The sequence below is a fragment of the Camelus dromedarius genome, chromosome 1 (genome assembly GCF_036321535.1).
Source record: "Camelus dromedarius isolate mCamDro1 chromosome 1, mCamDro1.pat, whole genome shotgun sequence".
NCBI lineage: Eukaryota > Metazoa > Chordata > Mammalia > Artiodactyla > Camelidae > Camelus > Camelus dromedarius.
In genome coordinates, this window is record NC_087436.1 from 48,977,445 (window position 1) to 48,991,076 (window position 13,632).

A 13,632-nucleotide genomic window follows, 5' to 3' on the forward strand; every position below is an offset into this window, starting at 1 on the left:
TGTTATTCCACATGCTCCCATGACCATGGTGACACACACTGTCTCACACATTCCTTGACCTAGGTGGGAGCAGCAAATCACAACAGCTTTAAGAGGGGCTTTTCTTCCCCACTTCCTTTTTTGATACTGCATTTTTCTATCTCTACAGAGCCCTGTATCTTATCCTGTGTTATTTTTAGTCATCCTTGCAGGGGGGAAAAATGTCAATCAGGGTTTCTGGCATGTCAGCTTTTCATGAAGAGAACACAAAGTAGAGCTCCCAGCAAGCCTCATAAAACACAGGATTTATATGAGAACTTTCATCTACATCCAGTTAAAATGTTCCCTGCTAGGCAACTGTGAGTGCCTGGAAATCATCATTTGAAAAGATCTTACTTTAAGGACTGGATACAGAGGCTCAAATGTTGCTTCAGCTCCTCTTCTTTTTCGTAGGATTCTAGTACACTGTGTGCTTCATCATGGTGATAGCAGTAGATTTTATAAATATCTTCCAGCGGCCCTTTAATCTGCAAGAATACTTCTCCTGATAAATGCAAAACAAAGGCAAAATGACATCAAATCAAACCAAACTGGCACTTCACGTATTTATTTTTCAACAACACTGACCAGTGTTATTAAGTTGGATGGGCTCCATTTTTTTGCACTGGCTATGGGGGGTAGGGGTGGACGACATCAAGTGATCTTCTTTCCTCCCTTTTCTTTCTTTTTTTCTCTCCTCCATCCATCTTCCCTTCTCCCTTTTTCATCCCTTCCCTCCTTTCTTCTATAAAACAAAGCATAAAGAGCTGCATGCTGATGGGCAGCAAAAGAAAGCTGGTTTTCTCAGATGATGCACTTGGCTGATATGGATGATCCCGGTGAAAATAAAGGAAAACAATGAGCATCATTCAGCTCCCAGTTCTGCAAGGGTTAAGTTGTCATCCACTGCAATTGCTCACCCTGAGAGGAATTAGGGATGAGAAACAAGATGAGTCACTCCGTGCTTTGGATAAACAGGCCTTTAGATAGTTGGGCTTATATCTCAGGAAACATTTCAGTGACCCCCCCCCCCCCCAGATTCTTGCATCTTCCCATACATAGAAAAGCACCAGAAACATTAACTTTAAATATCTGTTCTTTGTGATTAGCAGTAACCTTTTACCAAGACATATGTTTGAATGCATGTATTTCCTAGCCCAAAAAACCATGTACAAACTGACATCGCCTCCACCTCTTTTGGAGCAGTTCCCTCAGAGCCACTGAACTTCTGTCTCCTGGACTACAGTCCTCAGTAAGCCCCTGAAAAAAACTTATACTCACAACTCTTACTCTGTGCATTTTTCTTTGACACCTGTTAAAGCTGTACTTTAGAACCAGACTATATGGATTCGGGTCAGAGTGTGCTACAGACTTGGGGAGGTTATGACTTGGACAAGTTATTTTTACTCTCTGAACCTGTTTCCCCATCTAGAAAATGGGGGCAATAATAGATCCAATTTCATCGGGTCATTATAAAATTAAAGAGATAGTGTATGTAAAGTTCAGATTACAGTACATACATAGTAAACGCTCAAAATGGAGCAGTTATTGTCAATTTGTTAGAGGCACGGAGAGTGAAATTTCAGGTTCTAGGTAAATTATTTTTTGCTATTTTCTTTACTAACATGTCTTGAGTTTATCTGAAAGGCAAGCAGTGGAGTTGAAGGAAATAAAATATTCCCTTTTATGTGATAATAGAATTGGCCATTATTCCTGTAAAACTCAATTGGGTAATACTATGAACCAGTGTTCTGACTGTTCATAAAGCAATGTGGGCTAATTACGTCCGAGTATTTAAGGAATCCTTTTTGCTATGTGATAACATTGGGTCTATAACTGATGGCTAAAGGAGATACTGGAAAACAGTTTGATTTAATCACTACTTTATCACTTTAAAGTGCATCTACTACCCAACCCAGCACTGTGTTAGGATGACTTGGGAGGCACAGAAGACACATGTGATAGATCTGTGCTCAGAAACATTGCCAGTTTGGGATTGATGATGATTTGGGACTGAAGTGATTGGGAGTGTTACGGACCTACTAATCTGGGTCTGTTATAGTAACAAGAATAAATCATCCTTCCTACAGAAATATTTTTGACATGTTCTGCCTATATTCACTGCTTAACTCTACACTTAAGAGGAGATAAGGTTATTTATCCATATTGAATGAGGATGGACAAATCTGGGTTCAAAACAAGTAAATTATTTTTCCAAAGCCCGGTCAGGAGATGGAAAGCCATGGTTAGAGGCCTATTCTCTTCATTTTCCTGTTAGATTTCAGCCCTTCACACATCAGAGTTTTGCCAGATGCTGAACGCAGTGAGGCAGTTCGCAGGAGCACTGAACTCGGAATCAGAAGTTACTGCCATTTAGGATTTGTGTGGTGACTTTGGGAATGACTTAAAAAAAAATCTCATTTGTAAAATGGAAATGATAGTTATGCTCAAGATGAATTTGAGAATTTAGTAAGATGGGGATGTAAAACCACCTGGCACTGACTAGTTGCTCAGTAAATGTCACTTGCTTCCTAAGGCTGCTCTGCCATCTAGAATTAAAACACTAGTACTTTTAAAGTATTGTGTTTTTTCTAATTTACATCCAGTCAGTAAAAGATATTTCTTTCTCTTTCCTTTATGGAATTTCCCTGTGATTAAAGTTTGACTCTGCATGTGTGTGTGTGTGTGTGTATGTGTTGCTTGGTTTTTTTGTTTTAGTGCTTTTTTGAAGTTGTAAGGAAACCCAGGGCCAGTGTGCATTTTTGGAATTGAAGGGATGAGGGATTCTTGTTTTGTTCCTTGGATTTTACTGAATTGATCCATCTACCAGCACAGGTCATATAGATATGCTCTTTGTGAAAGTCACACAAGTAGTAAGAAAGAGAGCAGTTATAAGAGGAGAAAATAAAGTAGGACAGTGACTAAATTTAGGATTGGGCATAAGATGAGGAAAGTCTCCTAGTAACAGAGGCAGGTAGCAAATGGGAGGGCTTTGGCTGGACGAGGGAATTAAGACCCAGAAGCGGGAGTGAGCGCCTGGCTCAGATAAGCCCAGCATTAAGTCAGGAAGAGAGGATCTGAATACACACAGCCCAACACAAGATGAAACTGTAAATATGTATGTTCACTACAAAGCAGCTTAGAGTAGAGACAAAGGAAGAAAGAGGTCTGGACAACCTCATAAATCCACAATAGGATCAAGTCAGAAGGTCAAAACACAGAGGACAAAGACATTTATTTCACGCACAATGAAACCATTAATTGTAAATTCCCCTGTATTTTCTTTAACAGAAGTGGTCTAGTTTGAAAGAATTTATAGCTCTTTTCTGAACAGCAGAGTTGAATTTTGTACTCTTTTCCAAGGAAAATTCTGTTGGGCCTCTAATAACAATGATTAAAGTGAAAAGATATTTAAGCACTTTAATTGAAAGTCATTTATTCACCCAGAGGCCAAGTACAATACTGGTGGGCAGAATATTTGATTCCCCTCCCAGCCCTACCAATGTATTCTGCTTCATAATAGTACAGATGAAGCGATGTGTCTTGCAGCAAAAAAAATGATTCTGTTTCCACGGTAACATAAGTCTCAGCTGCGTTTCCTCAGTGGTGAAGGACAACTGCTCTGTCTACCACGTGTGGGTCTGAAGGGATGATTAGGAGTGGAGGAGGAGTGAGCCAAGACCAGCGAAGGTAATTTCCCCTCTGGCTGCCTGTCACAGAAGCACCAGAATCCTGTGAAATAAATACAACCATTGTGTGCTCCTTTTTAAAAATTCTACACCCCAACTTTCTGAATTGGCTTCCCCCCAAAATAATTGCCATGGAAGAGCAGGGGGAAAAATTCACCTTTTAAAATGCTTGAGGGGAGGGCATAGCTCAGTAGTAAAGCACATGCTTAGCATGCACAAGGTCCTGGGTTCAATCCCCAGTACCTCAATTAAAAATAATAATAAAATTTAGAAAATTGTTAAGTGGGGGAAGGGCATATAGCTCAGTGGTAGAGCACATGCAAGGTCCTGGGTTCATCATGCACAAGGTCCTAGGTTCAATCCCCAGTACCTCAATTAAAAAAAAATAATAAAATTTTAAAACAGGTGGAGGATATAGCTTAGTGGTAGAGCATGTGCTTAGTGTGCATAAAGTCCCAGGGTCAATCCCTAGTGCCTCCATTTAAATAAATAAATAAATAAACCTGATTAACTCCCCCACAAACAACAAATAAACAAAATGCCCTTAGTCATCTCCTTGAAAAACAACCCCCAAGCACACTGAACATATTTCATGTCCCAGCATCATTTCTTCTGTGCTGTGCATGGCTCCCCCCCTTCACTAATGTAAATGTACTCATGCTCCTTTTCTTGGCCCAGCTCTTCTTTACTTCCAGACCCTCACGCCCATCCCCAAGCTGTACCACACCAAATGAGAGGCCTTGATTATTTTGAGCCCCCTGCAAGATGAACTTCCCCTGCAGGTAAGTAAACCAGGGTGAGATCAATGACATTCAAGAGATCTCCATGTCCTAGGCCCTGTTCAGGAAAATGGCATGAAAGGGAATGAAGTAGTTCATAGTCTGTGTTTACTTCATCCTTATTTGGCAACAATTTAATAAATGACTATTATGCACCATGTACTTTAGTAGGTACTGCAGATACAAAGAAGTGACACTTCCCTCCAGGGACTTATGATGGCCAGGAGGGGAGAGGGAAAACCCCCATGTAGCATACCATGTGATAAGAATGGTAATAGCTATAAAACACAGTGGTGACCTATTCAGCTCTTGAGAAACTGAGCTATTTCCATAATAGTCTGCCCTTGAAATAGGAGCTAGGAGTGAGTGAAAAGACACAGAGATGCACTGAGGGAATAGGTTCTGCTCAGAAACTGCAAGTGGTCTCATGTGGCTGGATGGTGCCATGCTTGTGGGAGGCTTCGGAAGAGACTATTTTGCTAGGTAGAGGCCAGACCGTGAAAGACCGTACGTAACATTAAGGAGTTGGAACTTTAGTCTGAAGGTGATTGAGAAGCACCGATGGATTTTAGGCAGCAGACTAAGGTGATTAGATTGTGTTTCAGAAACTTTACTCTGGGAGTTAGTCATATGAAGAATGGAATTTGGGGGAGGATAGAATGCTCTCAAGGGGAGAGCCGGCAAGCTCCGGTGAGCAGCCGCACTGAATTTCTTTGGTAAGTTGGTTACCTAGGGTATAAAATGGATGGGCAGAATATTCATTGGGGAAGGGTGGGTTTCGGATCATATTCCCTGATTTTCATTTCAGCTTCACCTTCCAGAGGGAAGAAGGGATTTTTGTCCCTATTTAGTCTTAATTGGAAGTCTCAAGGTTAATTTCAGTGTAATGTGGGCACAATGAGCAAAAGATTACATTGGGACACTGGAGATTCTTGCCTTTTCCCACCTTTCTTTGTCATCCCAAAATATGTGATTTCTTATCATTCCAGAGATTCCTGCTTTTCTCCGTCTACACAAGGACCCCCATTGGTCACAAGATGCATGCTGTTTGGCCTGTGCCCCACTTTCTCTGCTCGTATCTAGTTATCTGCCTGCTCTAACAATAACAGAAGAGTTGTTTGAAGAATATGTAAAGTATTTATATCAGTAAGTGGCTTGTGCAAATACTCACTAGATGGTAGTTATAACCACTACAGCAAAAGCAGGGAGGGTGGAGAACAGAGGGTGAAAAAAAGGACATTGAACGTATGTGAGAGATGAAGGGAGTAATTCCAGGCATAGCTCAGGAATCTAGTTTCAGTAAATATGTGGCTGGATAGTGGTGACAAAATAAGGAGAGCGTTTTGATGGGAAGACAACCAGTTTAGTTTTAGATGTACTGAGTCTGAGTCGCCATAGTATATTCAGGTAGAGAACGCCTTATGGAATTGGGTGTATGAGCCTGGGGTTCAGGGAAAAAACATCTAAGAAGGAGATGTAGGTATGTAAAACTTGAGTGGTAGAAACCATGAATCTGATATGGTCATTCAATAAGGTCCACAGAGTGAGAAGTGAAGAGAGCATGAGGACCAAATGCTAGGGAGCCTGGAAGAAAAAGAGTCTGTAGAAAAGTTTGAGAAGTTACAGCCAGAGAGAAAGGAGCAAAACTGGAAGGGGTGCCAGCAAAGCCAAGGATAAAATAGTGACAAATACTGCAAAGAGACTGAGTAAGTTTGTGGGGGACAGAGCCTCCTATTGTCCCCCAATATTAGTACTCCCCCTTTTCTATAACAGTGAAGTTTTGGCTGCCCCAAAGAAAAACTACATCTCCCAGCCTCCCTTGCAGTAGGTGTGGCCATATGATGGAAGTCTGCCAGTGGGATGTAGGTAGAAGTGCTCTGTGATGATACCCAGTAACTTTTCTTTAAGAGGTACCTGGCTCATCCTTTACCCTTCTTCTCTGTTCTTTTGTTCGTTCTGCTACCTGGAACTTGGATGCTACCTTGTCCATGAAGATAAGAGTGAGTGGAGCTGTGAGCTGGCAGAAGCTTTATCCCAGAGAACTTAGTGGAGCAGAGCTGCCATTCAGGTCTCAGATACATGCCTTTAGACTTTTACACAGTAGGGAAATGAATGTCTATCTTATTTAAAAGTAGTAAAGTTTTTTTTTTGTTTCCCATTTCTCCCAGCTGAACTTACTTCTGATCAATATGCTGTTTTTTTTCTTTTCCCTTAGGAAAATATTTTGGGGAAAACCATGACTAGCTGAAGGCCCCCCCTCTTTACTACCCATAAAATTTGACTCAAAAATTCTATGAAAATATTACATGAACTGTTACTTATGAAGAGTATTCTGAACTGAATGTTTGTTTCCCCATAAAATTCATATGTTGAAGCCTTAACCCCAAAGATGATGGTATTTGGAAGTAGAGACTTTGGGAGGTAATTAGTGTTAGAAGAAGTCATGAGGGAGGAGCCCCTGTGATGAGATTAGTGCCCTGAGAGGAGGAGCGTTAGAGGAAGCTTTCTCTGTCTGCCATGTGAGGATACAATGAGAAAGCAATCTGGCAGGAGAGCTCTCACTAGGGGAAAAAATCTGCCTTGATCTTGGACTTCCCAGCCTCCAGATCTGTGAAAATAAATGTCTGTTGCTTGGACCACCCAGCCTAGGGTAATTTTTTATGGCAGCTTGAGCTAAGACAAAGTATTTAAAATAAGAAGGTACTTGTATTAGCAAGGAAAAGAATGTAACAAGTTCAACTCTAGAAACCAACTACAATGATTTAGAAGAGAATTTTAGTTAAAATCTTAAGCAGTCAAAAGGTACAGACTTCCAGTTAAAAAATAAATAAGCATTAGGGATGTAATGTACAACTTGATAAATATAATTAACACTGCTGTATGTCATATATGAAAACTGTTAAGAGAGCAAATCCTAATAGTTCTCATCACAAGGAAAATATTTTTCCTATGTCTTTAATTTTATTTTTATATGAGATGATGGATGTTCACTAAACTTACTGTGACAATCACTTCACAATATATGTAAGTCAAATCATTATGCTGTACACCTTAAACTTATACCCTGCTGTCTGTCAATTAAATCTCAGTAAAACAGGAAGAAAAAAAATCTTAAGCATAAATTATGGGTTGAAGATATATCCCAAAAGAAAGTTCTGTAGTTCTAAGTAAAACCCGATTGTCAAGACACAGTATTCAGATCACAGAGAAGGGGGAGGGATGGCTCCGAAGACAGAGCGTAGATAAGACCCCCTCCGTGGAAAGAAGGTCTGAGACCTGGGTGAGAAATGACAGACCACTGGCTGTTATCTCCCTGAGTAAGTAAATATTCCGTCCCCAAATGAAAGAGCTTTCCTGGCAGTTTTCACCCAAAGTGAGAGGAGAGCTCCCCACACAGTCTGCTTATCTCTCTTGGATAGGAACCCAGTCACTGGGACCAAACAAGGCAGCAGCCAAAATACCAGGTCACGTGTACATTTTCTGCCTTTCATTCTTAGCCTCCTTCTGTTCTCCAGGGGAGGGGAAAATGAGGAGGGAAGTGAGAAGGAAGAGGCTGCTTCTTCCAAAAGCCACTGTCCTTTGCCTTTAGTCTCATTGAGTTCCTACCTCGCCTGGGAATAACACAGACTCTTATGGGATACTCAAGGGACCTCGGTCAGGGTTATAAAATTCAAACCAAATCCAGGTGCCAGGTGGAACATGCAGCCACAGGATTGAAACAAGCATATCCCCTGAGTATCAAGTCTATTTAAGATATTTGAAGAAAGAACATTATTTTCACGTGAAAGAATAGAATGGCGAATTTACATGAATTCTTAAGATAAAAAGAAACTCCAAATTATTTCATGCCTGTGGCTTCGGGTCAGAAGTCCACATTCCCTGGGGCTCACTATATTTCTCTTCTGACGTCAGGAATCTTTCAGTGAAAAATTTTCAGAAGCACTGCAGTAAGATAAATTCAGAAAAATGCGTTCATTGGATCTGACAATTCTGAGGTCTCTGGTGACAGGGGAAGAGCAGTTTCAGAGAATTGGTTTTAGGAGGGGATGCGGTGAGGCAGTGAGGGTAGTTGGGCCATAAAAAGAAGAAAGAGATGGTATAAGAGCCAGGGTGGGCTGTGGGGTCCTGCCCCATGACCACCGCTGTGCTCAGTGCCAGGCAGCACAGTGCCGCAATTGTGGTGGGGTCTCTCGAAGGAGAGGCCATTCCATCGCCGGGGCAGCACGCATCCAGCACACTGGGAGTGGGAGGGGGCCCGGAGCTGGGCAGAGACTGGCGAGCATTAGTGGGCCGTAGAGATGGACGGTGTACAACACGTAATAAGACCTGTGTTAGGAGCACCTGGGGTCTCCTTCTGACTGTGTCCAGAATTAGCGATGCTGTTTTGAGCAAATCAGGTTCTTACCATTTTTTGTCTGCACAACGAGGTTTTTGGATTGAATGCTCATCAAGTATTAGTCCAGCCCTAACGTTCAAGAATAAAGCTATTTATTTATTTGATGATAACTCATGGTCTCTTCCCAAACCTTTTTGACTTCCTGGCTACTTTAACTCCAGGTGGAAATCTTTATAACAACTGGCACATTAAGAAAACATTGGTTCTCTGAGAGCTGAAAGTTAAAAGGTTTCTGCTGGCTCAGTTAGAAAAAGGTACCATAACATTTCCCTTCTCAAGGTGGGTAACACTGAGGGCCCTGTTCTTAGACCCATCCGTGACTCTTCATTCACCTCCCGTTAGTAAATACAGCTCTTGAGAATGCTTGCCTCTGCCAGCTGCTCTGCACTGCCTGCCAGCCTCTGGACATGACACGGGGGAAAAACCCCGGGCAGACCTGGTAACAAGAAGAGCATCAACACTCCTGTGTTCCCTCCGTGGGCCAGCCGGCTGACTGCAGACTCGTGTCGTCTGTCACTCACCTCATCTATTGTGAGTACTCACTGAGGACACTCTTCTGGGTGCTGGTGATGTGACAGTAACAAAACAGACAAGAACCCCCACCCCCATCTCATGGAGCTTAGTCCTAGAGGGGTGCACCCGACGTCTTGCCCTTCTGCTGGGGAGGCTGGGCCATGCCCATTTGAAATATGAACCAATGAATCTGGTTTCTGTTCCCAGTTGCTTATCCATTTTTCCTTCTTACAAGCTAACAAAATTCGTACCAGCAATGCACCCAGTTAAAAATACTGACCTTTCCCTAGTGTCTGTGTCTAGTAGTTAGGGGTGGTCAGTGTGTGTGTGTGTGTGTGAGAGAGAGAGAGAGAGAGAGAGAGAGAGAGAGAAATTAAATAATGTGTGTGTGAAATGAAATCATGAGATACACACAGAAGTCACGGGAAAAGGTTTCTATTCCCCCCAAATGAAAAAAGCCACAGGAGGAGATGGGGTTTGGCTCTGATTGCCTACAGGAAGCGTGCTTGGCAGTGGAGTAACCATACTGAGGCCGTGAGGCCAAACACCACAAGTTAAGTACTAGGAAGGAAAAAGCTGGAAGGAGCCAGCAAGCAGCTGCTGCAGTCCTGGACTATTGAGTTATGGATTTCTTGTTATGTGAGAAAAAAAAGATCCTTTTTTGGTTAAGTCCTTTTGTGAAGTTTCTATTCCAGGCAGGCAGGGGAAGTCCTCACTGATCCAAGTGACTGGCCCCGGCCACAGAAGCAGCGGTGACAGCTGGCATTAGTGCCCAAGTCTGTCTCCCTCCAAAGGCCATGTTCTTTCTGGGCTATTGTGCCCCTCGAGTCTTGTGCCCATCGAGTCCTGCACCCCTGCCAGCGTGCTTCTCCTTTTGGCTTCCAAGCAGCTGGGGAGTGTTAGGGACTCACAGGACTCTCACTCACTGGATTTGGTACTTGATTTCCGTAGGCATTTTGTGCAATATCTGACTTTTCAGAGCTCCATTCAAATCTGATGGCCTTTGACCTCCATGAGCCAGCTCCACAGCCCAACATCCCAGAACTTAACTTTCTCCTCAGAGAACAGAGCTGTAGAACTTGTTACTAAGCCACTCTGGTTTTATTTTTAATAGAGGAAACAAGGCCTAGTAGCCCCGGGACCCATCTTGACCTAACTCAGGAGACTGGAGGTCCATCCTCCACCTTGTATCCTGGTGACCTCCTTCTGCTGAGTTTTCCTTTCCTGTGTCAATTTGTGTATACTTGACTTTGAACACCACCACCATTTTTCCATCATATGTTTTCTTTTTAAAAAAAAAATTTATTTCTTTGGGGGGGTAATTAGGTTTTTATTTATTTGTTTGTTTTTAATGGAAGTCCTGGGGATTGAACCCAGGACCTTGTGCAGCGTACTAGGCACACTCTACCACTGAGCTATATCTTCCCCCCTTTTTTGTCGTGTTTTCTGAAGCTGACAGCTTTCCTGTTACTGCCAGTATTGGGAATAAAATGTCCTGATCTTTCACTGCTGTGTCTGGGTCTCCCTGCTGCAGGCCTGACACATTCCAGTGAGCAGGTGTGACACTCTCCCAACCTGTCCTCACTGGCCTGGATGAACTAGGTCAAGCCTATCTGTGTGCTGAGTAACACACACACACACACACACACGCACACACGCACACACGCGCACGTGTGTGTGTGTGTGTGCAGTATAACAATCAAAACACTAGAAAAATTATTCAGGTGAGCCACTTTGTGGCATCTCTCACGTGGCATTGTCAGTGACTAATCTCTTCTCACAAAGTCTGCTAAAGGCACAGATTGCTGCTTCGGGGACACGCAGGAGACTCAGCTTTAGGAGAACAGAGTGCTGCCGTAGAACATCAGTGCGTCACCCACTATACCTTCAAAGAACAGAAAGCTCGAAACTGTCTTTATCTCCAAGGACAAACTCCCCCTCAGGAAAAGGCATGTGATAGATTGTAATTCCTTTACTGCAAACTTTTTTCAGCTCTGGTTCTCAGCAGTGTTCGTGGGGTAGGCACATAAAGTAGATGTAAACATATTCATAACTCAGTCGTTTTTTCAGATACTTCAAAATATTGCAGCATTGTGGTAAATGCATAAAAGGGGACACAAGCCCTGTTTTGGTTATCACTGTATAACCAACCGCCCTTAAATTTAGTGCCTTCACACAACCTCCATGTTGATTTTCTCTCACAAGTCTGTGGGTTGGCTGGTATCAGCTCTGTTTCTTCTGCTCTACTTGGTGTTTGCTGGGGCTGCAATCATTCAAGGGCTTAACTGGCTGGCTGGTCCAAGACGGCTCATTCACAAGTCTGGTGCCTTGGCAGGGACAGCTGGAAGGCTGGACCACTTTCTCACTGGACAGTCTCAGGTCTAATCTCTCTCCATGTGTTATTTCCCGCAGGGTAGCTGGATTTCTTAAACGGCAGGCTCCACAAATCACAGAAGTAGAAATTTCCAGCTTTCTTAAGGCTTAGGCCAGTCACTGGCACACTGTCACTTCCACTGCCTTGTGTTAGCTGAATCTTAGGGCCAGTGAGAGTCATTATGGGACTAGATGACAGAGCAGCATGGACACCATGAGGCATGGTCCACGGAGGACCACCTACTGCAACTGCTGTTCACTGTATCAAATGTGGAGATGATACTTGGTGTGTGAAACCACCCTTCATAGGAGAAAACAGGGTGCCAGATTAGATATGTGAGTCATCATGATGCCCACAGATCGGGAGCAACTAGAGACCACACAAGTCCATGAACCTGATTTGTTTCAAAAAACATGATCAGGACCTCAAAAAAAAATCACATTTTATTCAATTGTTACATATGTAAGAAATCAAGCTTTGTGAATAGATGAATACATTTAATATTCTCAGGATAGTAACAAGTTAGTCACATCATGTATTTGGATATTTATTAAGGATAGGCACTGGAAATCAGTGTTTTTTCCATTGTTACGACAAATCCCACTTGTGCTCAAGTTCAACAGTCTGAACATGCAGGAATGTCTGTGGGGTGACTCTCCTGTGCTTTATCTTTTAACATTAAGTGCCTTAGGTTTGAGGGGGCAGTTATACGCCCTCTCCCCAAAGCCTTTAGTGATTGTGAATTGTGTGCAACACGGAGAAACCTGGTTAATTCTACATGTAGGAGGAAAGGAACAAGAAATTTGAATTAACTATATTCCAGGTGTCCGGTATTTTGTGATAGGCAAGTAGGAAATCTTGCTGGCTATGGAATATCAGATGCTTTGGATCACGCACTATATTGAATAAACTGGTATATGCTAAAAAAATGATTTTATTTAATCTTCATAAATGCACTATGAGGTAGATATTATGGCCTCAAATTTCCAGATGAGAAACTGAACTTCAAAGAGGCTTTGTAACTAGCAACCGATGAGCCAGGATGTAGACCTAAGTTAAGTTGATATTGAAGCCTGTGTGTTTAAACTCTACACTGTCACCTTACCTGTTTTGTCCCTGCTCACTATTCAGTTGTTACAAAATGATCTTCGGTTTAAGTGGACGCAAAAGCCACATCTCATGATCCTATCTCTAAAGATTTAGAACCCATTTCCTATCTAAACAGCCTGCTTAAGATTTTAAAATCCAATTTCTATCTTGGCATGGTAGCCCAGACAATTCCCCAGAGCTCTCAGATCTACAAACATATGCCTCTGTGCTTAAACTTGAACGTCATCCAAACCCCAAGGTGAAGGTTGAGTGAGATTCTCCTCCAGGTTTATCTAGGTATCAGGGAAGTTTCCCCTATGGCACTAGAGCTGTGAATCACAAACTCATTCGTGCCATCTAAGGACAAAGAAATGGAACACCGGTGCTTTTCATTTTGTGGCAACATGATTTTGGAAACACCACCCCAAATCAGTTCACCTTATGAAATGTAAGAGGAAAGGTTTAGCGATGGAAATTGCCAGTAAATTCCATTGATATGGCTCCTATGGGTGGGTCCTGGGTATACCTCCTTGGCACTCTGCTCCAGCCACGGTGACTTGCTGTCCTGCCTTGAGGCCTCTGTGCTGCTTGTCATTTGGAAAGTCTTTTGCTCAAATCTCCACCTTTCTAAATCTTTCCAGTCCAAGCTCAAAAGTCACCTTCCAAATCAAGTTTTTCCTTGTCATCTGAGTTGAATCATCTCTTGTCTGTGAATCTGTGTTAGCTATTGCTGCAGAAAAAAAATATATATATCTCCATCTCCCCCACAAAACT

At 42.5% G+C, this 13,632-nt stretch overlaps 1 protein-coding gene and 1 long non-coding RNA gene across 3 annotated transcripts in view; one reads left to right on the forward strand and one right to left on the reverse strand.

Moving 5' to 3' along the window:
- ARHGEF38 (Rho guanine nucleotide exchange factor 38) overlaps positions 1-13,632 on the reverse strand; it is a 110,502-nt gene that overhangs the window by 42,518 nt on the left and 54,352 nt on the right. The window contains exon 4 of the mRNA XM_010980666.3: positions 376-523. Coding sequence (XP_010978968.1) covers positions 376-523 — 148 coding nt within the window. The remainder of the gene's footprint in view (positions 1-375; positions 524-13,632) is intronic.
- Positions 1-13,632, forward strand: part of LOC105089577 (uncharacterized) — a 75,087-nt gene that overhangs the window by 37,620 nt on the left and 23,835 nt on the right. Inside the window, exons 8-11 of one of the 2 annotated variants that reach the window (XR_010380395.1) lie at positions 777-4,489; positions 5,476-5,632; positions 6,481-9,136; positions 9,225-9,413. This is a non-coding gene — a long non-coding RNA (uncharacterized LOC105089577). Of the gene's footprint in view, positions 1-776; positions 4,490-5,475; positions 5,633-6,480; positions 9,414-13,632 lie in introns of both variants that reach the window. The other variant, XR_010380396.1, reaches the window with a different exon arrangement.